Source organism: Protomyctophum parallelum (genome assembly GCF_964188405.1).
Source record: "Protomyctophum parallelum genome assembly, chromosome: 13".
Taxonomy (NCBI): Eukaryota; Metazoa; Chordata; class Actinopteri; order Myctophiformes; family Myctophidae; genus Protomyctophum; species Protomyctophum parallelum.
Window position 1 is genome coordinate 47,993,367 of NC_139708.1, and position 25,451 is coordinate 48,018,817.

Here is a 25,451-nt window from a genome sequence, read left to right on the forward strand (position 1 = left end):
CCCAAAACGAGTTAAAGGTTGGTGGGACACAGGCCTATTTCCTCCTAGATAATGATCAGTGGGTATTACTGTTTTATATATCCAGATAATGTTTTCTTCCAATAACTGTACATTTGCAGTGTTACAAAACATCTCATATATATACGTATGTGCAACATCTCATATGCATGTGTGTGTGTATATAGTATAATGGGAAATAGGTGACAAAAATAACTTTTTTTTTTCCTTCCTCAAATGGTACTGGGAAAGAAAACAGGACTTAAGCCATAGAAGTACAATTAGTTCATGTTTTATCTACATTTATGAGCCGATGGGTGGACTGGTGTAAATTGGATATTATTTTAGCTATCTCTGTTATTTTCTACATGGTAGGTGTTCCAGAAAGCGTCGTAGACAAATTGATACCTGGTGAAGTTCTGAGGCTTAAGATTTAATTTGTGTTTATTTATATACTTGAGACTGTGGTAATAAAACACCTCTATGGTATGTGATATTTTTTTTCTCCCGTGATAATACAGAGGGGGACATACTGTATGGTTCAGATTCAACAGTGTGTGATATTATAATAATAAATATGCTGTCTGTCTCAAGTACTTCTTTGGTTGTGAAATGTCTTCTAAAATCCTGACAGTTTTCTGAAAAGCCCATGTTGTCGTGCTCAATATTTAATGTCAAGAATCCCAAAAAATATGTTGTTCCAGGGACCGCCCAAAAGCAAAGATTTTCTTTTTCTTTTTCAAGGTTCTTTATTATTTGTCTCCTGAGGAAGACATTTGTCTTAGACAAAGGGCCCGCATGCAAGCGTAGCCCTTATGTCCATGTCGCCGCAGTGCAGCGCCAAATTTTTGCGGCTTTCGCCTTTATTTTATATTTTTTATATGAGGGACAGACAGTAGGCGGACAGGAAATGGGGGAGTGAATGCAGTAAAGGCCGTCGGGATTGGGAGTCGAACCACGGCCCAGGCCCCAAAAGCAAAGATTTGAGTTAAAAACGTTTGCTCTGAAATACAATACATATATTCAAAGATTTGCGCCACATTTTCACGATTTTTCTAAAATGGCAGATCTACAAGCTCATAGCGTGGCACTCGGCACCGTGCTATGAGCTTGTAGATCTGCTATTTTTCGATAGCTAAAGTAATAACATAATGCTTAAAACACCAAAAAGGTATATTTACTTTGTTGACTGGGGTCCCCCCCCCCCCCCCCCCCACATACGTCTGTGTACCGTTTGCTTCATTTTCCCCTCAACACAAAATCTCTTATGCAAAAATATCCAATCTAAAATCTCACAGCGCAGTTGTGAATTTGTAGATCTACCATTCGACATGCCCAGAATAGGGATATTAAGGTTAATTAATGTGGTAAACATCAACAATGTTAGAAACAATGAAAAGCAGCTGTGTTACATTTTTCCATTAGGCATTTTTATTATAATCTGCAAACTGATCAAAATAAGGAACAAGTCAAAATAAGGAATAAGAATTTCTAAAACAGTAAAGTTATCGTTAATACATATACAGTCTGATTAATTCAAGCAAACTGAAAATATAATCCTCTATCCACTTAAAACCAGTGCAAAAATGCTGATGCACACACAGACACACACACACATAGACAGACACACGCAATCATATGGTTGGTTGGTTGCTTCAACGGCGTGTGTAATCAGGAATAAAAGACGCATTCACAGGTAACTGCAGGCAGAACACTGATGAGCCATGATATAATCATAATAACAGCACGGCATTGTCGCCCCACAGATTTCAGCTGGGCTTTAGTAGACGTGAACAGGAATACGATAACAGCTACGGCTAATGATTTAATTGATACTGTGTCGCCATGCCGACAAGGAACGGATCTTCGAACTGTTCAGCAGCACCATCATTCAACCGAGGGCGCGTTCGTAAAAATACCGCAACGGAGCACACTCGCCTATTAGTTTGCATTGCACAGTGCGCTATTTCCGAACGCGCCCCGAGTATCAACCAACAGAGCTTAGGGCAGAGGGTTTGTTAGATCCAACCCAATATTAATGACCAAGCTTGGGGAGTTTTTGCACAGGACTCTGCTGGAAATTGGAAAGACTAGGGCATATTACAGTTCCGATTATTTAGCAGATCTGTGGTATAATAATACAGAGACACACAGAACCATGCTGGTTCAAGGAGGAAAAAAACGAGACTGGCTTTGTGTTTCCACAGACGTACTTGATTAAGTCAAATTAGTCAATTAATGTACCTGTACCTGCAATGATCAACTTTACCAAATTAACTGTTCAAGCAGCCAGTTCTGGGATTGTATATGAACTATGCTTTATACTCTCCACTAGATCTTGAACCAATAAGAGACACATTTCACGAATGCATAACGCACAACGTTACTGCGACTGTAAAAAATAAAATAAAACAAACCTTCACAACGCCAGTTACAATAGAAAATGCTATTGTCAATAAGTGTAAGAATTGCAATCAATAAATTGCTACAAAATATTCTGGTAATAAATCTCTCTTTTTAAAAATACATTCCACATACTAGCAATTTTTTTCATTTAAACTCCAAAGGGATACAGATGAGCCCTTTTTCTAAATGTTAAGCAACCACAACTTCAGACCAAAGAAAACCAACGTCCTCCATATTGGGAAAGTTTAGAATGGTCTAAAAGAAAATCGCAAATTAATGTCAAAATAGCTCAACTTATGCAATGGAACATGATTCCAGATCTCACTCAGGCTTTTTTGTTTAATGACTAAATATGTGATTTCATCAGATATTCCAGTATTTAAAATATCAGCAAAATTATAATCGGTCCCTGACATCCTCACACTCGTCATGAGTCACAAGTACCCATTCTCCTTTACTTAGGTTTATAATTATATAAAAAGGTATATGATAACACTCGTATTCATAATAATAATACACATTTAATACAGAGGAGTGAACAGGGTGTTTAAAGTGATGCCGCGACAGCCTCAGTTGTTTTTCTTCTCCTCCGGATAAGGAGCGTAAGGAGGAGGCTGATCCTACAGGGACACCAAGAGAAACATGTTGTAGAAGCACTGAAAACAGTCGTCACACCAGACATGGTGCATAGTTAACATACGTAGCTGTTGGGCAGAGTGTTCAAAACAGTCTTCCAGTGGGTAATAAATGTATTATTTAGTTACAAGCTCTTGTTAATAGCCTATTATTCATTGGTTCAATATTAATACAAACCCATACACGAGCTCTTTCACTACCACTTAGCCCATTTAGACCTGGGAACGATTCTACAACGTTTTCTGAAAGTCCCTGTGTCAGTCGTTCTCAAACATTTCCATGTCAAGGACCCTCAAGATTATATGTAATTGGCCACCGACCCCCGTCTGAAAATATGTTGTTCCAGAGACACCCCGCAAGCAAAGATTTGAGTTAAAAACGTTCGCTCTGAAAGAATATATATTCAAAGATTTGCGACACATTTTCACTATTTTTCAATAGCTAAAGTATAACATAATGCTTAAAACCCCAAAAGGGGTTCCCGCCCAAAATGGGTTAAAGAGAAAAGGGGGAAAAAGCTAAAATAGTACAAGCTCATATTGCGACAGCGACAATATAATGTGGTTACACTACATTAAAAAAGGACAAAAATGTAAGGTCACTCACCATGGGCATGTAGACATTGTGTGGATTGTTGGGGTTGTAATAGGCGCTTCCTGCCGCTTCAGCTGCCTTGGAGTTGCCTAAAACAGGAAGGTGTGGAATGGCAGGGGAGCGACAGGAACGTTAGCCTATAGAAAGACCACTGAAAACTCTTATCCTCTCTTCAAATGGCCTAGAAGGTTGGAGGACCGTGGGTGGACCGCAGTCACATACGGACCTCTGAGAGACGTATGTTTATTTTGGACGCACAGAGAAGTTCAGGGGCGATTACGCAAGCGGTACACTCACAGGTGCGGTCCCGTGAAATTGTCGCCGGTGTGCTGGTTTTGTGCACACGCCCACACGATTGTGTTTTGTTTTTTGTTTTTTTACGCTACACGTCCAGCGCCCGTCATGAGCACACCTGTTGTTGATCCAGGTGACAACGCCTACGTCACCCGCTCACCACCTGAAAGGACTTTTATACCGCAACGCACACCATGCTCACACCATTTTATCTATTCTAGGCATAGACTGTAAAAAATATGGACAAAGCGTTCGCCGGGTCTAACATGGACGTAAAATGAAGCCTGTTATTCCTGCACTGTAAATCGCCATCTTTCTAGATCCGTTTGGTACCAGCTGGCCATTGGCTGGCTCCGTTTTGGACCAGCTGGCCATTGGCTGCCCAGACAACGAGGCGGGACTTCCCCCCTTCTTCTCTGTTGGTTTTTATTTTGACTCGAGTGGGAGGGGAATCCCGATCATAGACTGTAACGGTAGCCACGCCCCTCAGAACATACGCGATGGTTTTTTTTCTTTATGGTAATTTTTTTAATTAATGGGACCATAATTTACCAAAAAGAATATTATGACATTAGAAATGAGACTTTAAACTAGTGACTGGAAGAAGAAAGTATTCATGACCATGTTTATTAAGGTAATACAGTCTAGGTGAAGTTGGGCCAAAATACATGGGCCTCTATGGAGCTATGGGGCTTTTTGGGTCCAGTCCAGCGCCACAACAGGCCATTATATGAACTACCGATTTCAAATGAGGCTTCACGAAATATCTGGCTGACTGCCCCCCTGATTCTAGGTCTGATCTATTCAGATCCATGGATCATATTCTATACTAGGGCTGTCAGAAGGAATTTCATAATATGAATGTAATTCAAAAATGAAGAAATAAATATATATATTCGAATGCTAAAATTGCCATTCGAAAGTAGCTTTTAGCATTTATTAATTATAATTTTATTTGGTTAATATTGTATTTACCCGCACTCGCTAAAATGTATTGGATAACGATAACTGCTGTGAAATCACCCCAGCCGCTTCTTGCCTTGACTCATTGAAATGAATAGCATCCTCAGTCTATCGAGTGGAGCAGTGTTGTTTTTGGCATCAAATTTCTATTTTAGTTTTAGTCTTTGTCTTTTGAATGGTTTTCATTTAGTTTTAGTCACATTTTAGTCACCCGGAATGTTTTATTGTTAGTCCAGTTTTAGTCGACTAAATGTCATAAGATTTTAGTCGACTAAATCTACAGGTGATTTAGTCGACTAAAATGTATTTTGGCGGGCCTTGATGCCGTCGTAATGACTGTTTTTACACATGCTGAAAATAGCCGATCTAGATCGGCTATTTTCAGCATGCAACCAAGTCTAAAATGACTTATACTGGATATGAAATAGTTTTCATTTAGTTTTCGTCAGTGGAAAAAGGTAGTCGACGAAAACAAGGAGTGACAGAGTGAGGCTGTCAGGCTAGGCTACGAGCAGCAGCACTGTGCACCAAAGGTCTGGGAAACGGGGAATCACCACAACTGAACATTTACATTCGAAAATACCACACCGGAGCACACACACGCTTGCATTGCACAGTGCACTATTTCGTGGGTTGGGCACGTTCTGAAATACCGCACCGGAGCCACTCGCCTATTAGTTTGTACACCCTTCTTTTACTGGAGAGCTTCAATGTGATTCACAAAAAGATCAGATCTGGCAGGTGCAGTGACACATACATACAAAGAGACAAACAGACAGACAGACAGACAGACACACACACTGACCTGGAGCTGGTGGTGGTGCCGCCCAGGTCTGTTGAGGGGCAGCCCAGTTTTGGGGTGGCCCGGGGTATGGTGGGGGTGGGGCCATGTATGCTGGGGCTGTTGGGTATGCTCCTGCAACGGACAAGAGGAAGGAATTTAAATAAATAAAATGTAGACTCTTCTTCACCCCTCAGTGATCAATTTGTTTTGTACCAACACTCTCAATGCGGGGGAGAAAGAGACCAGTGTTGATTTCGTCGACTAATACTAAGACGAAAAATGAATGATGGTGACAAAAAATAAGACTAAATATATTGTCAATTTCGTCAACAAATAAAAACTAGACTAAAAGGTTAGGAAGGGACTAGTGGACAGGAGATCCAGTATAAGTCATTTTACGCGTTGCGAGCTTGTAGATGGGCTATTTTCAGCAAGTCATTACAACGCCATCAAGGCTCGCCAAAATACATTTTAGTCGACTAAATCAACTGTAGATTTAGTCGACTAAAATCGCATGACACTAAAACTGGACTAACACTAAGACATTCCAGGTGACAGAAATATATATGTATATATGTTTCAGTCCAAAGACTATGACTAAACTAAAATAGAAATTTGCTGCCAAAAACAACACTGAAAGAGAAATGATATGATAAAGAATAATAAGAATATGATGAACATAATTTTGCACTAACAACGCTGTGCATGTTAAACAGGACAACAGAAAGAAATCTTTTATCCACTGATCTCGAGTCAGATTTTATAGCAGTGTCCAATAGAAATGACTATTTGAGTCTTGTATACAAAATGAAACATAAGTAAGTAGCCTTGCCGAGCCATGAGGCCCATAGGGCAGGAGCCTATCTCCTGTTTCTGTAGCGTGAGGCAGCTTGATGTACAAGTACACCCCTTGGACATGCTAGTATGTCGCAGGGACTTGATGCTGAGTGCTAAGCAGGGAGGTATTGGGTCCCATTTTTACAGTCTTTGGTATGACCCGGCCGGGGATCGAACCCCAACCTTCCAGTCTCAGAGCGGACACTCTAACCACAAGGCCACTGAGCTGGTCAAAATGGTCAAATACATACAACTACAAAAACAACTAAACCCCATACCTGCTTGGGCTGTGGGATAAGGGTAACCCCCATTGGCCATGGGAGGGGGTGGGCCTTGGTAGAAGCCGTTCTGTGGTGCGGGGGGTGCGTAGGGGTAGTTACCTGCTGCAGCTGTGGGATAAGGGTAGCCCCCATTGGCCATGGGAGGGGGTGGGCCTTGGTAGAAGCCGTTCTGTGGTGCGGGGGGTGCGTAGGGGTAGTTCTGGGCAGGCGGACCGTATCCGTTCATCATGCCAGGCGACGGGTAACCATACGAGGCGGCGCCGTTCTGAGCCGGAGCTGAGCGGGAAGCTGAAAGACAGTCAGGGATACGTTGGTTTTTTCCTCCCATCACAACATAATGTTAACACTGGATTGTGTCTGTACCTACAGTACAATTCGCTTTTAGAGACTTTTCTGAACCCCCTTTTTTTTTACGAAGGATGGATCAACCATATAGGTGGATTTCGAATTTTTGTTTTAACCCATTTTGACCTGAGATCAGATTCTAAAAATGTCTTCTACATCCTATGTCAGTCGTTCTTCGATTTTTCAAAAAGAGCAGACGTACAAGCTCGTAGCGCGACACTCGGTGGCACGCTATGAGCTTGTAGATCTGCAGACGTACAAGCTTGTAGCGCGCCACTCGGTGGCACGCTATGAGCTTGTAGATCTGCTATTTTTCAATAGCTAAAGCATAACATAATGCTAACACCAAAAGGGGTTCCCACCCAAAATGGGTTAACCCAAGTAGTAATTTATAAAGTAGTAATATTTGTATATATAAATACATAAAACTCAATTTAGTATTTACAATTTAGGCATTTAGCAGACACCCTTAATCCAGAGCGATTTACAGTAAGCAAGAACAACATGCTAATACATCAGATACATAGAAATAGTCATCAAGGATCATAAGTAAACTAAGGACCTAACATCCATCTATCTGTACAGTTAAACTAGAAGTATATACACACTGTAGAAAGATATGTCTACATAATATGCTATCTAAATTACATAACTTTAGCCTTTGCATATGCCTGCAAGGTCGTCGAGGCTAGAGTGCAAGTGCTGCGGGCTAAGATGGAGTCTGCAGAGGGAGGTTTTCAGAATACGGCAGAAGATTGAGTGAGTCTGCAGTTTTGATTGCAATAGGAAGTTCATTCCAACGTTTTGGAGCCAGAAGGGAGAAAGTCTCGGGACATGTGGAGCGTTGTCCCGGCTGTTTTTTTTATTCTTTATCCCAGATTTTGTAACCCATTTGTCAGTAATCCTGGGCTCTACACACCCTCCACCAACCTGGGGAGAGCAACGGACTTGTACTCATGCTTCCTTCATGCATGCTCCTTTACACCTGACAGGGGGGAGTTTCCCTGGTTGGACATAGCGCGTGGAAGGAACACATTATTCCAACCAGTTCCTTTCCCCTCCATCAGGCGCCCCGGCTGGCCAGGGGGAGGTAGTTTAGAGACCAGGATTACTGCATGTTTTTTGTGAGGGTACCTACCCTAGGGGACACGGGGAGAACATGCAAACTCCACACAGAAAGGCCCTTTCGCCAACCCCGCCTAGGGTATGGGCACTGATGACGCGGGGAAGGGAACACGCCGCCAGCACCCACAGCGCCCCCAGTGGGAATCGAACCCAGGACCTTCTAGCTGTGAGGCGACAGCACTACCAACTGTGCCACCGTGCCCCTTGTCCCGGCTGTTTTAGTGAAGGTTCTGCCAGCCTGTGTTAGCTCAGGGGCTCAGGTATCAAACCCGTGCCTCGCTGTCATCAGAGCTCTCCTGCAATACAGGCCTTTTAAACTCTCACATTTTCCACCCAGGTTTATCAATAAAAAGGCAGCAGCACACCAGATCGACATGAGCTTTAGAAAGCTCAAAAATCTGGTGGCATCCAAAAAAGCCTTAACAAAAAAGTGGCTTACAAATGTTATACTAACTATAAATGAATGGATTGATTTAATCTATAGTATATTTATTATGGAGAGAATTAAATTCAGCTTTAGAGCCCAGGCCTTCACAATAAGATCTACAATAAGACCTGATTTTGTTTAAATTAATTTGAGAATAGAGAAGAGAGGCAGATATCTCCCCTTGTGTGTATTGTATGTATATTGTCTTGTTTGTATTGTCAATTGTCAGTCATTTCGTTTTCATGTTTGTTTGATTAAAATTCAATAAAAAGTAAATTGAGGAAAAGCTAAAAGATCTGTTGTAGCGTGTGCACACACTCGTGACGAGTAGTCGGTTGTAGTGAGGCGTCGCTCACTGACCAAGAAAGCTCAGTCAGTTGTTACCCGTCGAAAGCAGCAGGTGGCAGAGAAGAGGGTAGAGCTTTCTCGTTGTCCTTCTTACCATTCGTGGCCAGTTTGAAGAGATGCTGTCCCAGCTCTATAGCTCCCCCACTGTTGAACGCCATCTTGAAGTTGGCCTGACCCTCAAAGCCACCTGACATGGAGAAAATGTTAGCACTGCAGACCAACGGCACGATTGGAATGACTGTGCTTCAAAATGTATGCATTGGAAACAAATGCAGGGGTTGACACTAAGGTCTTTAGAGCCACTTGCCCTCAGGTCAGCCCTCCGGGCAAGTACAGGTCATGTTTCACCTGCCCAAAAGTCATACCCACTTGAACGGAAAGTATAAAATCCATTACAAAATGATATGTACAATTTGAATTACAGTTCAATTTAAGGTGTATGTAGCAACAGTGAAAAGAGCACATTATAGGGTTCTATAGTTCTCTTATTTTACATTCCGCAGACAAGGTGTTTTTAGACAGATATCTCGTGTTGTGTTTATAGACGGTTGTGTCCGGGGACCGGGGAATCTGAAAGACAACTCCACCTGCCCCAACGTTTTTTAGGTGGGCAACCCTTTAGTGTCAAAGCCTGCAAATGGAAGACCAAGATGAACAGCAGCGAGGAGAAGAAAGAAAAACAAACAATATCATACCGCCAGCTTCAGCCGACACTGTCCCTTTAATGTAGTTGGCTGCGAAGACCGGTTGCTCAATGCTACAACCCTTCATCAGATAGTATGGAAACATGGCCGACCCCAGGCAGTCCTTGGAATTACTGCTAACAAACACCAACTAACCCACAGAACGAGAAACAGAGAGATATTGATAAACAGAGGGTGAGGGGAGGGTATGAGTGTGAGATATGCAACAGAAAAACTAAGAGCAACTACCAAGCAAACTAGTGATGCACCGAATATTCTGCCACAGAAAATATTTGGCAGAAAATGGCAAAAAATGCATTTTCGGCCTATTCGGTTTTGGCCCGAATTGGCCGAAAATATATCACAGAATAGTGTATGCTATTAATGCATTCAAAAGTGCTGAATAAATGTATTATGGAGTATGGACCCATAATAGTGATTATTATTCAAGTTAAGCTTTGCCATAATCAGGTAGCTTTAAGGTAAGGCCATGACAGCAATGGTAGGAAAAAATATATATAATATTAATCATATTCAGATATTCAGTGTTCGACCAACCGTTTCCTCTATTCGGTTTCGGCCAAGAATTTCCCTTTCGGTGCATCCCTAAAGCAAACACTACATCACACATTGCATCCATTTTTGAAAAAGAATTGTCGGGTGCACTTTGTACCCTGTACGGTGTGAGGTAAATTGTTCCTTTTTTGGTCCCTTTAAGAAGATCTGTCTTGCAGGAGACATCGCTGAAGGACAGTTCCACATGTTTACTCTCCCTCAGGACGCTTTGAAAAAGGAGGAGACATAATATGTCAACATAACAAACGTCTGATGTGTGTGTGTGTGTGTCACACCGTGTGTTAGCCCCTCTCGGAACCCTACATAAAGCTTTTCTGAAATTTTGATGAGTTTTATGTAGGGTCCCTGTTCATGACTATATTTCCGTATGGGAATTCTGGAACGCAGACATAAACATGCTCTCTAAGATCGAATCTGCGGCGTTTGACGGCCTTTTTTTGTTTGCGTTATTCTGAATTCGGGAACTTTAAGTACCTATTTTTTATCTTTGTTTGACCGATTTGGTCGCTTTGATTCTTCTTGTTTGTTTACCATTTATTGTACCGCCTCCCGGTGTGCGGTTGGCTTGTGCGGCTACGTCCCTGTCTCTGATCTGCTCTGTCATAGCTATAGCGCCACTAGCTAGCCAGATAGGCGGTACAATGAGGTGTCAATAAACAAGGAAGGAAGAGAAGAATCAAAGCGACCAAATCGGTCAAACAAAGATTAAAAATACTTAACGGCTTCCGCGCCACAGGAGATATTCGCAGCGGCATGTATGGGTACTTATACTTCACATATTCAGAAGCCCTCACACGAAAAAATGTCGTCAAAGAGCGCAGACAGGTGTTATCCACGTTGTTTATGTTTTATGTATGTCCGCGTACCAAGTGGCAGGATACTGCTGGAACAGGACCCAATGCACTGGGTCTAACAAATGTCAGAAACTTCAGTAGCATTGGGTTCTGCTTGGAGGGCTAACCGTGTGTGTGTGTGTGTGTGTGTGTGTGTGTGTGTGTGTGTGTGTGTGTGTGTGTGTGTGTGTGTGTGTGTGTGAGATAATAATAATGATGTAACTTTCCAAAGTTACAACATAACCACCACTGTGAACCACAGCTGCATCCTGATGTTTGTGTTGCCAGCTAGCATTAGCGTGGCTTTAGTGCTATATTTATATTCAACTTAATGCTAAAGTACTAGTTTCTGACAGCCATATGTACAGAAGACAACACAGCAGCAATGCCAACTGCTTGAATGAAAACGATAATATGAACTATACTTTGTCGTCGTCGGATGAACGATGTGTTTTCATTCACGATGGCGCAGACAGACAAGCTAGCGTTAAGGCTACCTTAAAAACTTAGCTAGCGTTCCGACCGTTCATCATCACACGTTAACGCAAAAAACTAACGCAATTAAACATGTAATTAACAAGTTATGTCACGATACTTGGCAGCCAACTCTCCAATTGTACATTTCAGCATACATACCTCTCTCCGTTGTTTATCAAAAGGCCACCGTTTTGGGAATGATTTCGATTCAGAGCCATGTTTACTGGTGTCTACTGTCTGGTCTCTCTCGTCTCGGCGTCAACTGGATGCCGCTGACCTCGGCTTGGCGTCACCAGGCTTTCCGCAGCAGAACCTGTGGAAATCTACTGCTATAGTGCTAGTTACTGCCCAGTGCTCAGATCCGGTCTGGAGCTCGCTGTATCCTGTGATATTCCTGCCATTTGCACACACACCCCACTGAGCATTTTTGTAGTCTAATAGACGTCTAAATGGCTTTAAAATTGTCTAAAAACTGGGGTAAAATAGTCTAAAAAAAAAATGAAAGTTTTTTTTTTAGCAGTCTAGGCTTAGATTAGACGTATCCGTTCCAGACCGGACGTGCCAAGTAAAAGCATCCGAGTCGAGCGAGATGTTGTTGCCCCAGTAAAAGGTCAACATGTGACGTCACGACGTCAGCTGGTACTCTTGTGATCTGTTCGCTAAACAAGCGACTAATAAATAAAGCATCACATTCCATTACATCATGTAGGAATGTCTCCTGTCATGCTGTTTAGTCTGTCTAGTCTAGTTGATTGATTGATTGATTGATTGATTGAAATTATTAACAGTTTGCAGAATTACAGTAGGCCTACTACATTTCAAAGACTGTTAACTGTGAGTGGACGACCCAATAAAGCATTACACTTGTTTGCACCTTGTTCAATTCATCAACACAAGGCAAGTTGACAATTATAGATCGCAAGTGGATGCAATATATATTGCATCCGCGATTATAGACCTTCAATACAAAATTGGCAATATTGTTCGTACATTTCAAATTAAAACCATTAAATTAAATATCCTATGTTTCCAAATCGCAATAGGCTTACTTTAATTAATTGGTCTTGTAATATCTTGATGACATAATTGCCATGAGTTTAGGGGACAAAACCAAATTATGGAAAGTGTTCTTGAAAGAGTTCTGACTCACAGCTGTGACTGCACACATGCATCTGCATGAATCACAGCTATGCGGCCCAATTGGTTTAACGTGACATTCCAAAGGAAAGAAAACGGCTGGCAATGAAGTGACTAAGTGTGGTTATATAATAATTTACATACGCATTTATTTATTTCCACGTGGATAATGATGAAACAGCTAGGGGGTTGATGGCTTGGAGAGAGTAGGGGCAGCTGTCTGTCCTGTCATTGATTTTAAACGATATCTTTCAAATGATTAAATTAACGTGCGTGTCCTCATTTCTAGTATAATCAATGTATTGAAGTCGTATTAAAACAAATAAATAATATAGGCAGGCTACATCGCACTTCACCCATAAAATGGCAAGTCTCGAAATGATTAGTTAGTAGTCTATAATTATAATTAAAGTCACGTGATTTATACCGCGCGACCCACAAAAACACGTTCCAACCACACAAACACTGTTGTGTAGTGTACGTGTTTAAAGTGAATTGAAATTGGACTCGTCTCGTTCGATATACACAAACATCTACATTGCAACAACAACAATGAATTATTGTTCATCTAATCTCTCTTTGATTTGGGTAACTGCTGCCCTCATCATGGCTCAATACATATTGTGTATGTCGCAGAAGAAAGAACACATGCATGGGGAGAGGGATGTCGATCGTTTCGTACCCAAAGTTACCTGTTCCAATCGCAGAATACGTGCTGTATTTGGTCGACTGGTCCAAAGTAATCTACGCGTAGGTAAGATAGACATTTATTTTAGCCCTGAAACATGACTGTCATCATGTGAAGTTTGTGAACCATATGGCTAATATGTTTTTGTAATTAACAGTCAACGTTGGGCTACAACTTTGATTTAACTGGATAGGCATCAAGTGGACTATCAAGTTGATACCTTTAACAATATCTAATTCCTGTACTAGTGTATTGCTATTCGTTGGGTTGATTAAATCATGTTGTAAAGATACGAATCTTTGCCTTTGATCATCAACAAGTGACCTTTCTCCAGACAATGCAGGAGAAGATGCGGTGCGTAATGTGGAACACTGCGGTGCCTGGAAGAAGCGAGATAAGCACAACACCCTCACTTTTTACAGCAAATATGACAGCTGCTATACTCTTGTGGACATGGAGGTAAAGTATAGCCTCACTGTACGTGTTTGTGATGACTCTCTGGGCCAACAATATAGCACTATATCCATTTGATTAATAACCATTATCTGAAGGCCCAGTGTGAGTGAGAGTTAACCAAAAATGACAGAGTAACCTGTGTTTGTGAGATGCTAACCATGGTGGATTTGGCCAACACAACTGAAACAAAATAAACATGAAAGTCATGTGTTACAGCCTTGATGCAAAACATATAATTAAGGATAGGCTATATTGCTAAACAGCCACGGCAAGGCCTTATTAATACATATTTCTGCAGTGAGGTTGGGGCGGGTGTGATTATTTAAAAAAATAATGCAAAAATATAAAATAAAATATTTTCCTTTTATAGTATAGTTTCCCCATGTCTTTCTATTCTTATTTATCAACAGGGTAGCCGGGTGGTCGTACCTCTACTGGTGCAGCTGACCGGAGATGGCCGGTGGTTCAGTGTCAAAGTCAGCTGTCCATGGCCCCACATCACCACACGTGAGTAGCCTACATGTGTGATACACATTTTATACCCTTCTAGAGTATATTCAGCTATTAGTGTAGATTTTAGTCTTATACAAACATTCAATTCCCATTGACAATGCATGGAGTATTGTATGTCAGTATCTGAGCAAATCGGCCTATAGTGTCTATTTTTGTCTTACACAAACATGAAATTCCCATTGACAATGCATGGAGAGTTTTACGTCATAGTGTCTGAGCAAATCGACTTAAGGCCTATTCATATAGTCTTGATTTACGGTGACCACCGCTGCGGTGGTGAGCTGACCACCGGAGCTGAAATAACGTTGAGCGGTGGTGAGTAAAAACAGAGAGAAGGGCTGGAGCGGTGGCGGTGGTTTGCTCTTCACCGCGGCTCGTGACGTCATGTTGTAGATCGGTGGTCACCTAACCACCGAAAATCCAGACTATGCCTTTAGTCAAGTGACTATTTTTGTCTTACACAAACGTTAAATTCTCTTTGACAATGGTATTTCCTTTCCAGACTTTAGTAAATAATACTGTTTCCCCAGCCATCTGAGATGGTTCCAAGGTTTTAATGTGGATCCATCTGTCATTTTCTGTTAAACGAAAAAAGTGTGAAATTAGAGAAAATGTAAGATGACTGTTTGATGCACCACTGTTTGTGGGTAGTTCAGTACTAAAATATGTTGTTCCTTCAGTACTGCCTAGACATTGTGACACCCAGAGAGATCTACGAGTGGATTGTGGCCGCCAAAATGTCTCCATTGATATCTGCCAAAAACTGGGGTGCTGCTACGATGATCAAGATTCGACCTGCTACTACAAACGCAATGGTAATGTGTCAGGAGTACTATATTTGTGTTCTGCGTCTGTTCACATGCAGTGACACATTGGTGTTACTTATGTCAGCTACTGTGTACAAAGAGGCTCTACGCACGCCAAAGTCCTTGTGGCAGTGCCGGCACACGGGAGAAAACTGTAGAGGAGATCTTGAATGAACAAGAAGGTGGCCGCACACACCAATAGCTAGAGTACCAATATTTATTAGGACAGCAGGTAAGACAGGAATATCCAACGTTTCGGCGGTTAAGCCTTCATCAGGGAAACTTATGTCAGCTACGCCATACTTAGCTAGGATGGAACATTACTTTTCAGTCATTCAAATAATGGGGGCCACCCTGCCAAACAATGACTCTGCAAAAGACAAAACTAGAAAAAGTGCCCCTTGGGGCACAGGTCTCCAGTGTCTCCACCAGGCCAGGTCAGGTTGTGGCCTCCTGGTGGCACTATAATAGGCCAATGTGAAAAGGGTGGGATATATTCCTCTAGTAGGAAAGTGCGTGAAAGATTTCATGTAAATTGAACGCTGCGTTCATGATTTCAGGGCCAATCCTGCAAACTTTGAAAGCCAATGTTAGCTAATTAGGATAGAATATGAAATATCGGACAAATACGTCTTGAGCACATGACTAGAGATACTGTGTAACGCTTTGTGGGATTTTTGGACAAAATCTGGAGTAGTAATATTCAAAAAAAATATTTTACAAAAGTCGGCCTCCTGGTGGCGCTATAACAGGCCGTTCTGGAAAATAATGGAAAATAACTGTGCCGGAGATTAGCTGTACACGGACAGACGGACGCACTGACGGACGGAGTGCAAAACATACTCTCTCCCCATGCCTTCGGCCTGGTGGAGAAAATAAAGTATTTTCAACTTGTTACTTTCAGCCTGTTCCTTGGACAGTCACTTGGTGTTCTCTGTGAAGACTGCAGTCGGTGAGTTCCCGTTCGGTCCCAGCAGTCTCGTGGTTAAGAATCAGCCACACACTCACCGCTCCCCTGCAGTCACCACTGCAGACACCGCCGTTTTCAAGATTGGTGTCATGGACTGTGGCGTGAAGATGGAGGTAATTCCACACATCATCACATTGGGCTTTTTACTTTTTACTTACACACGACACGTACGTACGTACGTGTGTGTGTGAGTGCGAGTGTGGGAAAGAAGTTGTTCATAATTAATCCGGCTTCTCTCCCGTCTGTCTTACTTTTGTCGTAGGTTGACGGAGATGTGGTGAGGTATGAGGTGGAAGTGGAGACAGTGGGGCAGACCAAAACTGTGAGCCAACATCCACCATTCAGGTGCCTATATTTCCTACAATTCACAGGATGAAACCATCCCTTTTATGCCCAGCTTTGTGTGTGTGCGTGTGTATACCCCATAGCGAGGATTTGATTGGCTGAGGGCGTAAAAAGTGAGGACGCCAAAAAGTGATTGTATGATGATAAGAGTCCCTCACTTACTTCACACAAGTGTGATTTTGTTATCAAAACCGGGCATGGCCGTTGGATGAAAGAGGGGTGTATAAGAACAATTATTATGTCTGTTGTGAGAACTTGTGACATGTGGCAGTAGTCCCTGATTATTAATTAGACCCACAATATCTTCTAAATTCTGTGTCCATTTTGTATCTTATCAGAGGAAGAGATCCACATACATACTGTGTTACTGACTGCACATTGCGGGGGAGATGACCATGTTTTTGTGCACCTTATTCAATGTGGATTTCCCAGGCTACAGGTCCAGTGTGAGAATGAGGCATCGTTATACTTTGCCACCAAGCCACCTCCTGTGACTGCCTTGGGGACCTTTGGAGTTCAAATGAGAATTGCAACAGGTACATGAAATTAGATTGGATTTTATGATTTTAATTTTCAGAAAATAAACTAAAGTCACATTGCAACTGCATAGATAGAGCGTCGCAGCGACAAGGGCCCAGGAAATAATTCCCCCGTTCATTTTCCCCATAGACTTTTCAAAATATTTATTTAAAAAGACGTTTACGCCGCAGACAAAGCCAACTGTTGTTGTGACAAATCATGACAATAAACACAATGTTTTGGGCCGATCAAATAATTAGTAAGAAGAAAATAAAGGCAGGGTACAACACTTTTTTTTCTTACTAATTATTTGATCGGCCCAAAACAAGAGTTGGCGGCGTAAACGTCTTTAGTTTAAATAAATACTCTTTGAAACGTCTATAGGGAAAATGGGGGATTATTTCCTGGGAACTCGTCGTGCTGAAAGGGGGGCGAGACTGCGGTGCTCTATTGTGGCATCCTACTGATCTGTTTAAGTGCTTAACAGTCAATGTAATCGTCACAAAACATCAACTGTCGTCCTTTTGTCTTTTACTCCAGATGTATCATTCACCTCCTTCTTCCCTGAAGACCAGCTGCCTGTCTCCTTCCCCCTCCGTGAGGTCATATATGTGGAGATTTCAATCGCTCCACCCTTTCTAGAAGACACCGTCTCCCTGCGTGTACGAGACTGTTTCGCTTACCCAGCCTCCAGACAATCTGTGTGGACACTCCTCTACGATGGGTGAGTCATGACATTGCCCTTGCCCTCAGACGAGGCAAATAAGAGCGTGTAAAGAAAAGTAACGGAAGTAACAAACCCACTGTGCTTGGACTCTGTGACAGTGTAGTCACTACCCAGGGCAAGGAAGGACACAACACAGGGCAGCTTCCTTAAGTTTGTCTTTATTCCTTCATGTGCAGGGAATTATACACAATAATATCCTTTTACACAGGAGAGGCGATCTCCCCACTGTTCGGACAGAGGCCATACCCTGAGTGTTTGTGGAGGTGACTGATTTAACCTGTTGTGCCTTTGATCAAGTCTATGATGCACAACAGGTGTGCAGCCACACCCAGCTCTGAGTCCAGTTCAAGTTTGACTCAGGCCAGGTGTGACTGCTTAAATCAGTCATCCTCCTCTCACAGACTCAAAATGTTTTTTTTAATCCATCTCACCTCCCTCCATCCAAACTTCTTCAGGCGATGAAACCTACTATATAGCACATTACGGTCAGCTTGACACTGCAGCTTTGATTGCATACAGGTGCCCTACACTACAGGGCAGCCCTCTGTGGATTTAGTGTGTCCCATGATCGGAGCTCCTCCCCGAGTTCCAAGAAACTTGAACGTGCTGACCCTGCATCGAAGATAGGTGCCATGCTCTCCCCTCGGCTTACTGAAGTCCACCATCAGCTACTTAGTCGCGTTGACGTTGTTCTCCTTGCGTCAGAGTGCCAGTAGCCTCGGTACCAGGCTTTCATTTTTGTTGGTGCAAAAATTGAAAGCCTGGAGGAACGCATTGGCCGCTCTGGTCTAAAAGTGGGAGTCAACCCTTCCGGGTGGGCGTCGCTCCAAATGATGTGACGTAGCGCTGCACTAGGGGGAGAGGAGGGGCCTGGGGTGACGGACAGGTCGATGAGATCCAATCAGGGCGTGCGCAAATCTGAGCCGCGACCCGCCCCTCTAGACCAGAAACCTAACACGTTAGCTCAGGCTAGAGTGCCAGTGATCTGACCTCATCCCTGTAGGCAGGGCCGGATCTACCATATGGGCACTTTGGGCACGTGCCCAGGGGCCCTTGGGCACCAGGGGCCCCTCAAAAAAAGAAAAAAAAATCTGAATGAAATAAATGGTGTCTAAAAAGATTAATGTTTTATTGTTGCATTTGTTGGTGAGAAAGGCAGCTGAAAAGTGCAATTTGTGTGTGTAAAGCAGCAACAATGCGCTAGATTGGCTGTCACTCTGGGGGGGGGGGGAGTAGGCGACTGGAAATAGGCCAATATAACGGCATAAAACTGCCCCAAAACGGCTCCAAAAAACAGCAAAAATGTTTCGCGCGTGTGAAGGGGGGGGGGGGGGGGGGCTTCGAGCTTCAGTGCCCAGGGGCCCTCAGAGGTGTTAATCCGGCCCTGCCTGTAGGCAATACTCATCATTGTTGACTATATCTGACCGATCACTGTCATGCCATCAGTGTACAGTGCACGATGGTGACATTGGAGCTGTGCGTGGATATTATGCGGTCACGAATGTCCTGGGAGTAAAGGAGAGGGCTCAGCACGCATCCCTGGGGGGGCTCCTTTTGCTGAAGGTCAGGGTGGTCAGATGTGATGTTGCCCATTCTAAACACCTGTCAGCGTTTCGTCAGGAAGTCTACTCTAGTATCCGGCTACACACGCTTGGGTGCAGCCCTGGGTCTCTGAGCTTTATGTCAAGCCTCTTTGAGACTATTACGGTGTTGAAAGTCGAGCTGTAATACACAAACAACATCCCGCCAGAGCCCAGCGCTTCTGATGCCGCTGTTGAGTTGCGTGAGACCACTATTCCCGTTGGCCTAGTGGTCCAGGCGCAATGGCGCATCGTGCCACATATAGGCTCTGGTCTGACAGCGAGTCGTTTGTTCAGAGTCCCGTCCACGACGACCTTTGCTGCATGTCTCTACCCTTGGCCTTCTCTCTCCCTCTTTCCTGTCAACCTCCACTTGAAATATAAAGGCAGAAAATCCTAAAACAAATCTTTAAAAAAAAGAGTGGCGTGAGTAGGCCCTACATTGCCGGATCTGAAAGCACCATAACATGCGTGGGAGTGTGACCCATACCTTGTTGTTGCTCCATGGTTTCTGTTTGGGGTAGGTCTTTTTTTGGAACAATACATCATTGCACTTACGGATGAACCAGTGACTGAGCTAGTTGACATTATTCCCAGAGGCGTCCTCAAACACCCTCCAGTCAGTCTGATTTTGATTGATTTATTGAACTAGTCCTTACCCGTTCTGAATATATGAACAGCAAATCATGTTCAGTGTGTGATGTAATAGATCACATTACTGATAGGGGGGGGAATTGTTTACAGATGGTCTTGGGAAGTTGGGTTGGGCACTAAAGTATAGGCTAATTAAATGCTGTAGTACAATCATAAGTACACCATTGATGTGTGATGTAAATATGGTGGTGATATTCTGCCTACAAATGGAAGTTATTGAATATTTTCAAGTTCGGTGTTGCACTTTGTAGACGGTCCCTAACCGCTCACCGTCTGCTGCCCGTGGAGATATAAGCTATTAAACGGTGAACGCGGAGGTTGGCTTTTTGGGCTTCAAAGCAAGTTGTAGTTTGTTCTTTATATAATCAGGATAAGAATTAGATGTTTTGTGTGATTTAGGAACGTGTCGTTGTCATTGCATCTGTCTGTATGTATTTTGTCATTGTGTTGTTCCGACGGCACGGGATCTGTCTTCTCCAAACGTCTCCATTTGGCCACCCCGAGACCCGACAGATAAGCATTCTGTTGTGATCGTGCTGTTCAGTGTGTCACGCAGCCACGCTGGGAAATATGGCTTCGTTAAGACCTCCATATTATTATGGTCAATGCCTGTGTGAAAAGTGGGAGCGATTGGTGCAGGCAATGAGGAGATAAGGTGGTGTTTCTGACAGACAGACATTCAGACAGACATTCGCTCAATTATAGTATGATGATACTTAACAGTTTGCAAAAAGTACAAACATCAGACCAGTCTGAAGTGAGTGGTGCAACAGCACCCCCTATTGGTACTCTAAACATAGTAACACAGTCACATAGTTGGCCTGGATCCAGCCCACTCTCTGAGTGGACTGCATCTCTTGGTCTGGTGTTGTGCTGTGAACCTATAATTTCTTCGGTACAAAAATGTATTACCAATGAGAATCAGTGGTGGGGGTGGGTCTAACGAACAACCAATCAGCGCCGAGGCCCGTTTTCAGCGTCATCACACAGCGCAACACACATGAGGAAGGAGGGAAAAACAACAACAATGGCTATTGGTTGAGGGAAATTCTAATCCCCTCCCCCTTAAAATCGCTCAGACAGGAGACTATGTCAGACTGAAGCTTCAAGAAAGCTACAGTCTGATAATCAGGCTATCACATAGTGCCATATGGACAAAGCTGTTCCTTGGAGTGGTTGCACCACTCAAAAACCCCAGAGGACTTGTTTCCATTATGGTCCTGTGTATTCAATTGATCAAGACATATTTATAAAGAGGTGCAATACTATACAAGAAATCATCAAAAGCAGTACAAGTATATTCACAGGAAAAACGGTGGTGGTGGGTGGGGGGGGTCATTTGTTTTGGCAATCTAGAGAAGACCTGTCTAGGTCCATTTGCAATTTGCAGGTGCTCTTTTATTGCGGTTATGTGGAGTGTAGGGAATAGCTGTTTGTTGGGGCATTCCACATGTTGTGGCATAATAGTATACTGTATTCATCCCCTTTTGTTTGTGCCGAATCTGGGGGAATGAGATCAGTGGAGCTCAGGTCTGGTGTGATGCTCGTGGGTGTTACTCGCTCTTTTGAAACAGTTTGACATGGGCATGGGCACTGGTCCCTTGAGTATCTTGAAAACAGCATTGTATGTTCCAGCCAGATTCAAACCTCCGTCTCAACGACGGCTCACTTTGTAGCCTCTGCTTGGATGGAGCAGTGGTCAGAGCTTCCAAGCCGTGGGTGGCGCAGATATGTCGAAAATGGGGTATAATAATTAATAAGTGATCAAAAATGCAAATGACATGCTTATAGGCATAGTTGGGAAAGACCTTTTTGAGGTCTGTCCGATTCAATTTACCTGTACATATGAGTGCGACATCCGGGTGAGCATTTTCTTGTACACCGATAGCCTAATCCCGGTGTAATTCCTTCAGTGCTGTCTCTGTAGAGTAGAGGAACAACATCGTCATCATCAGCTTACAGAAAACTTACATTTTTGAAAGATTGCGTCACCTGAATGAATACCCAAATAATGTCAAAGTTATGTTTAATTTCTGTTACTCATTGTTATTACATAACACTTATTGTAGGCTAACACATTACCCCCGGCCCCAACACTGTTAACAGGTGTCCTAACGCTGTGGATGACATGATAAGTTCCATCCCCAAGGACAGCCATGGGAATTCAACATCCAACTCCCAGGTCCGGCAGTTTTATGTCAAGACCTTTGCCTTTGTGGACCCTCATACTGGCCATCCAAGCTTGGAGGAGGTAAAGTCTTCTCGTCAGCCTATTGCTGTGATAAAAGACTGTCAAATTGTATAAACACCTGCTACTATTACTTACCATGTATGGTACAGATAGCTTTTCAGTCATTTTCTTTGTATATTGAAAGCAATCCTGGTTGTGAGATCAAATAACTGCCTACACCATGGGCGGCAGTGGCTCGGGAGGTAGAGCGGCCGTCTTGGAATGCGAAGGTTCCAGGTTCGACTCCTCCTGGATAAGTGTCGAGGTGTCCTTGAGCAAGACACTGACTGAACCCCTAACTGCAGCCGATGAGCTGGTTGGTGCCTTGCAAGGTTTCCACCACCATCGATGTGTGAATGTGAACACCCTTCTGCATCTGTTTTGTGTACTCTGTCACCATCTATTGGTTCAGTGCATACATGTGCTGTAAATGTGGCATACATAAATACAATATTTTTAATTGGGTGGTGTGGGATGTTAAGATTAAAATGAAACTTGTATCATTTAGTCTTCATTAGTAGGGGAACATAATGACTGCTTTAAACTATTTCAGATATACTTCTACTGCTGGGTGGAAATCTGCACAGAGGATGTGGAGTGTGCACAGCCCTGCATGATTACCTGTGAGTTCTGAGACATTTCAACTAATGCTGCATCTCTTCGTGTTTTAATTCTAACAGATGTAGTCTTTATATAATCAGGACGTTTAATCTGATTCAATCAATATTTATCGACTAGGTCTACAATATTTGAATGATATGCCGTTAGTTTGAAAGAATAGGCATTGCTTTGTTCAAACTGTTCTGTTGCTCTTGTGCGACTTTCGTTCTACAGCATCCGAGAATGAGAGGCAGAGGAGGGAGGCTTCATCTGGATCCAGACAGGCCCAGTTAGTCTCTTTGGGACCTCTGTGGATGGATCAGAACAGCACCGGACGACCAGAGGAGAATTCATGTGTTGAACAGGATATAGGTAGGCCCTACGTGACTTTGTTAATGCTCTGCGGTCTGGTTTCGTCCAGACAGCAACGTTATAAAGTTGTTATATCGTTATATATTTGTCGCTGGCATGGAGGAAACCTTGAATGTGAAACCGTTACTTACATTTCAGGACATTAGGAAAAGATAACCTGTGTTCTGGTTAATTATTTATAAGAAACGTTCAAACTTGTGTCCATTTTGGGCATGTATGCAATACAAAATGCTATTTTCATCCAACACTGTTATAAGTGAAAGTGAAATGAACACCATTAATAAAGGGGCTGAGTTCAATATTGACGGAACAAAATTCGAATTTGATTAATTCCAAAGAACATTTGTGAAAATGTACAATTAGCCCTTCGATAAGTCACTCCCCAACGGCCCAACCCGTCCTTGTCCAATAGGCACGTCAGCAGCGAGCTGTCCTTCTCCCCCATGGAGATGCATGTTAATTAACCCATTCTGACCTGAGATCAGATTCATACGAGGTTTCCACTGGACACACACTGGTCTGATGAACCCATTCTGACCTGAGATCAGATTCTAAAAATGTCAGTCGTTCTTCGATTATTCAAAAATAGCAGACCTACAAGCTCGTATCGCGCCACTCGGTGGCGCGATATGAGCTTGTAGATCTGCTATTTTTCAATAGCTAAAGCATAACATGATGCTAACACCAAAATGGGTGCCCGTTCAGAATGGGTTAAATGACGGGATTTCTACCTATAAATCGATCATTCCAGTATCAAGAGCATCAAAATGTCAACCAGGCCTGCAGTAGGCTATGCACTCGACACATTTGCATAACATTATTTAAATAAACTAGAAATATGAGGAAATGACAGAGGGAGAAAAACTTTTAATGACCACCACGCATAGGCGGCGGGTGCGTTTTACCTTTGGGTAGGCTATAGAATTGCGTTGGGGGGGGGGGGGGGGGGGTCTCGCCGCCGCGGATTTATTTATTTCCCAGATGGTCTAAAAATGAGTTATTTAGCATACTTTTACCAATGAATTAGCCTATACACAGACAACGACTTTTGGACGTCTTTTTCTCAAGTCTCGAGTCAGTCAGTGTAGATTACCCGGCGGTGTTGCTGCCCCTCCGGGAGTCGCGGACTCGCGGCTCATGGCTCTTCACAGACGGCACAGAGACAGCAGTCACTCCGCACTGGTGCTGCTGAGTTCTGACAGCCGACTCACAGCTTCTTCTTCTGAATTAGGCTACTTTATCTTTGCCTTGAAAAATACATTTTGCGTTTTGCTGTTTCCCAAAACAAACCAGCGCGCGCTACTGTTTGCTACAAAGCGACTGGAAGGACGAGGTTTACAGACATACCAATATTAGTCATTAGTCAATCATATGCTGATTAGGCCAGTTGCTGTATGGTGTATAGCCTATCCGATCAGCGATCACCAGGGGGCAGCGACAACACACACACACACAATAGCCTTCTATAATGCTGTGCACATATATTATATATATTTAAAAAAAATACCCAGCATAATTTTTGGGAAGGCTAAGCCTTCCCTAGCCTTACGCACCCGCCGCCTATGCCACCACGGTAAGACTATGGCCATTAGCATTATTGCCATCACCTGGTTCGTGTAACTTTCAACCTTAAGCCGTGTATATGTTCAACAACACAGCCATGACGTGGCGAAAGCTTGACCTGCATAGCAACAGTTGCTAAACTATTTGGATTGGCATTGGACAATGACTTTTCGGGGTGGGATTTCTAGCGAGGGGCTAATTGGCGTAGATTGTAATTACAAACTTCCATTTCTCCCTTCCTTAGTGTTTCTGTCTACAGTGGGTGCTCTCTCTGCCGCGAGCGCTGCTCTGCTGCTGTTCCTGTTGTCTGTCGTCTTGATAAGGATGAGGAAACCTGCTGCTGTTCCTGTTATCGGTCGTCTTGTCAAGGATGAGGAAACGCCCACTAACGGCTTGTGATGAGATGCCACCAAGCGTTGGTCCATGTCAATAAAGCACAAATGATATTTCACACAGTGCATCGTTTATTCTAGAGTCCTGAGATTCAGGTTTTAAAACCCATTCTGTACGGGAACCCCTTTTGGTGTTTCAACTATTGAAAAATAGCAGATCTACAAGCTCATAGGACTGCTATTTTTGAAAAATTGTGAAAATGCAGCACAAATCTTTGAATATATATTCTTTCAGATGACTTTTTTAAATTAATTTCGACGTCAGGCCTAAATGGGTTAATATAGCAAAGCAA

General features: G+C 43.0%; 3 protein-coding genes across 6 annotated transcripts in view; 2 read left to right on the forward strand and 1 right to left on the reverse strand.

Moving 5' to 3' along the window:
• The window catches only part of LOC310869175 (histone H3.2), a gene marked incomplete at its 3' end in the record, with an annotated part of 214,952 nt that overhangs the window by 61,971 nt on the left and 127,530 nt on the right, over window positions 1–25,451 (forward strand). The window lies entirely within an intron of this gene.
• wbp2nl (WBP2 N-terminal like) lies at window positions 1,406–11,955 on the reverse strand. Of its 4 annotated transcripts, none has more exons than XM_083779767.1 (8): window positions 11,766–11,955; window positions 10,394–10,502; window positions 9,733–9,871; window positions 9,132–9,224; window positions 6,790–7,080; window positions 5,690–5,806; window positions 3,646–3,722; window positions 1,406–3,023 (listed from the first exon to the last, which is right to left on the reverse strand). In XM_083779767.1, the coding sequence occupies exons 1-8, from the start codon at window positions 11,822–11,824 to the stop codon at window positions 2,973–2,975; spliced, it is 936 nt and encodes a 311-aa protein (XP_083635893.1). In that variant the 5' UTR covers window positions 11,825–11,955; the 3' UTR covers window positions 1,406–2,972. The 4 variants fall into 4 exon arrangements, with proteins under 4 accessions (XP_083635893.1, XP_083635895.1, XP_083635894.1 ...); XM_083779769.1 differs by having other exon boundaries at window positions 6,892–7,080; window positions 11,766–11,946; XM_083779768.1 differs by having other exon boundaries at window positions 5,696–5,806; window positions 11,766–11,932.
• LOC310868725 (zona pellucida sperm-binding protein 4-like) lies at window positions 13,885–25,165 on the forward strand (the record flags this gene model as incomplete). The annotated part of the gene is made up of 11 exons (XM_083779182.1): window positions 13,885–13,890; window positions 14,298–14,394; window positions 15,081–15,215; window positions 16,111–16,289; window positions 16,439–16,521; window positions 16,954–17,057; window positions 17,581–17,764; window positions 22,108–22,252; window positions 22,785–22,854; window positions 23,066–23,203; window positions 25,011–25,165. 11 exons carry the CDS (start codon window positions 13,885–13,887, stop codon window positions 25,163–25,165), a joined length of 1,296 nt encoding a protein of 431 aa, XP_083635308.1.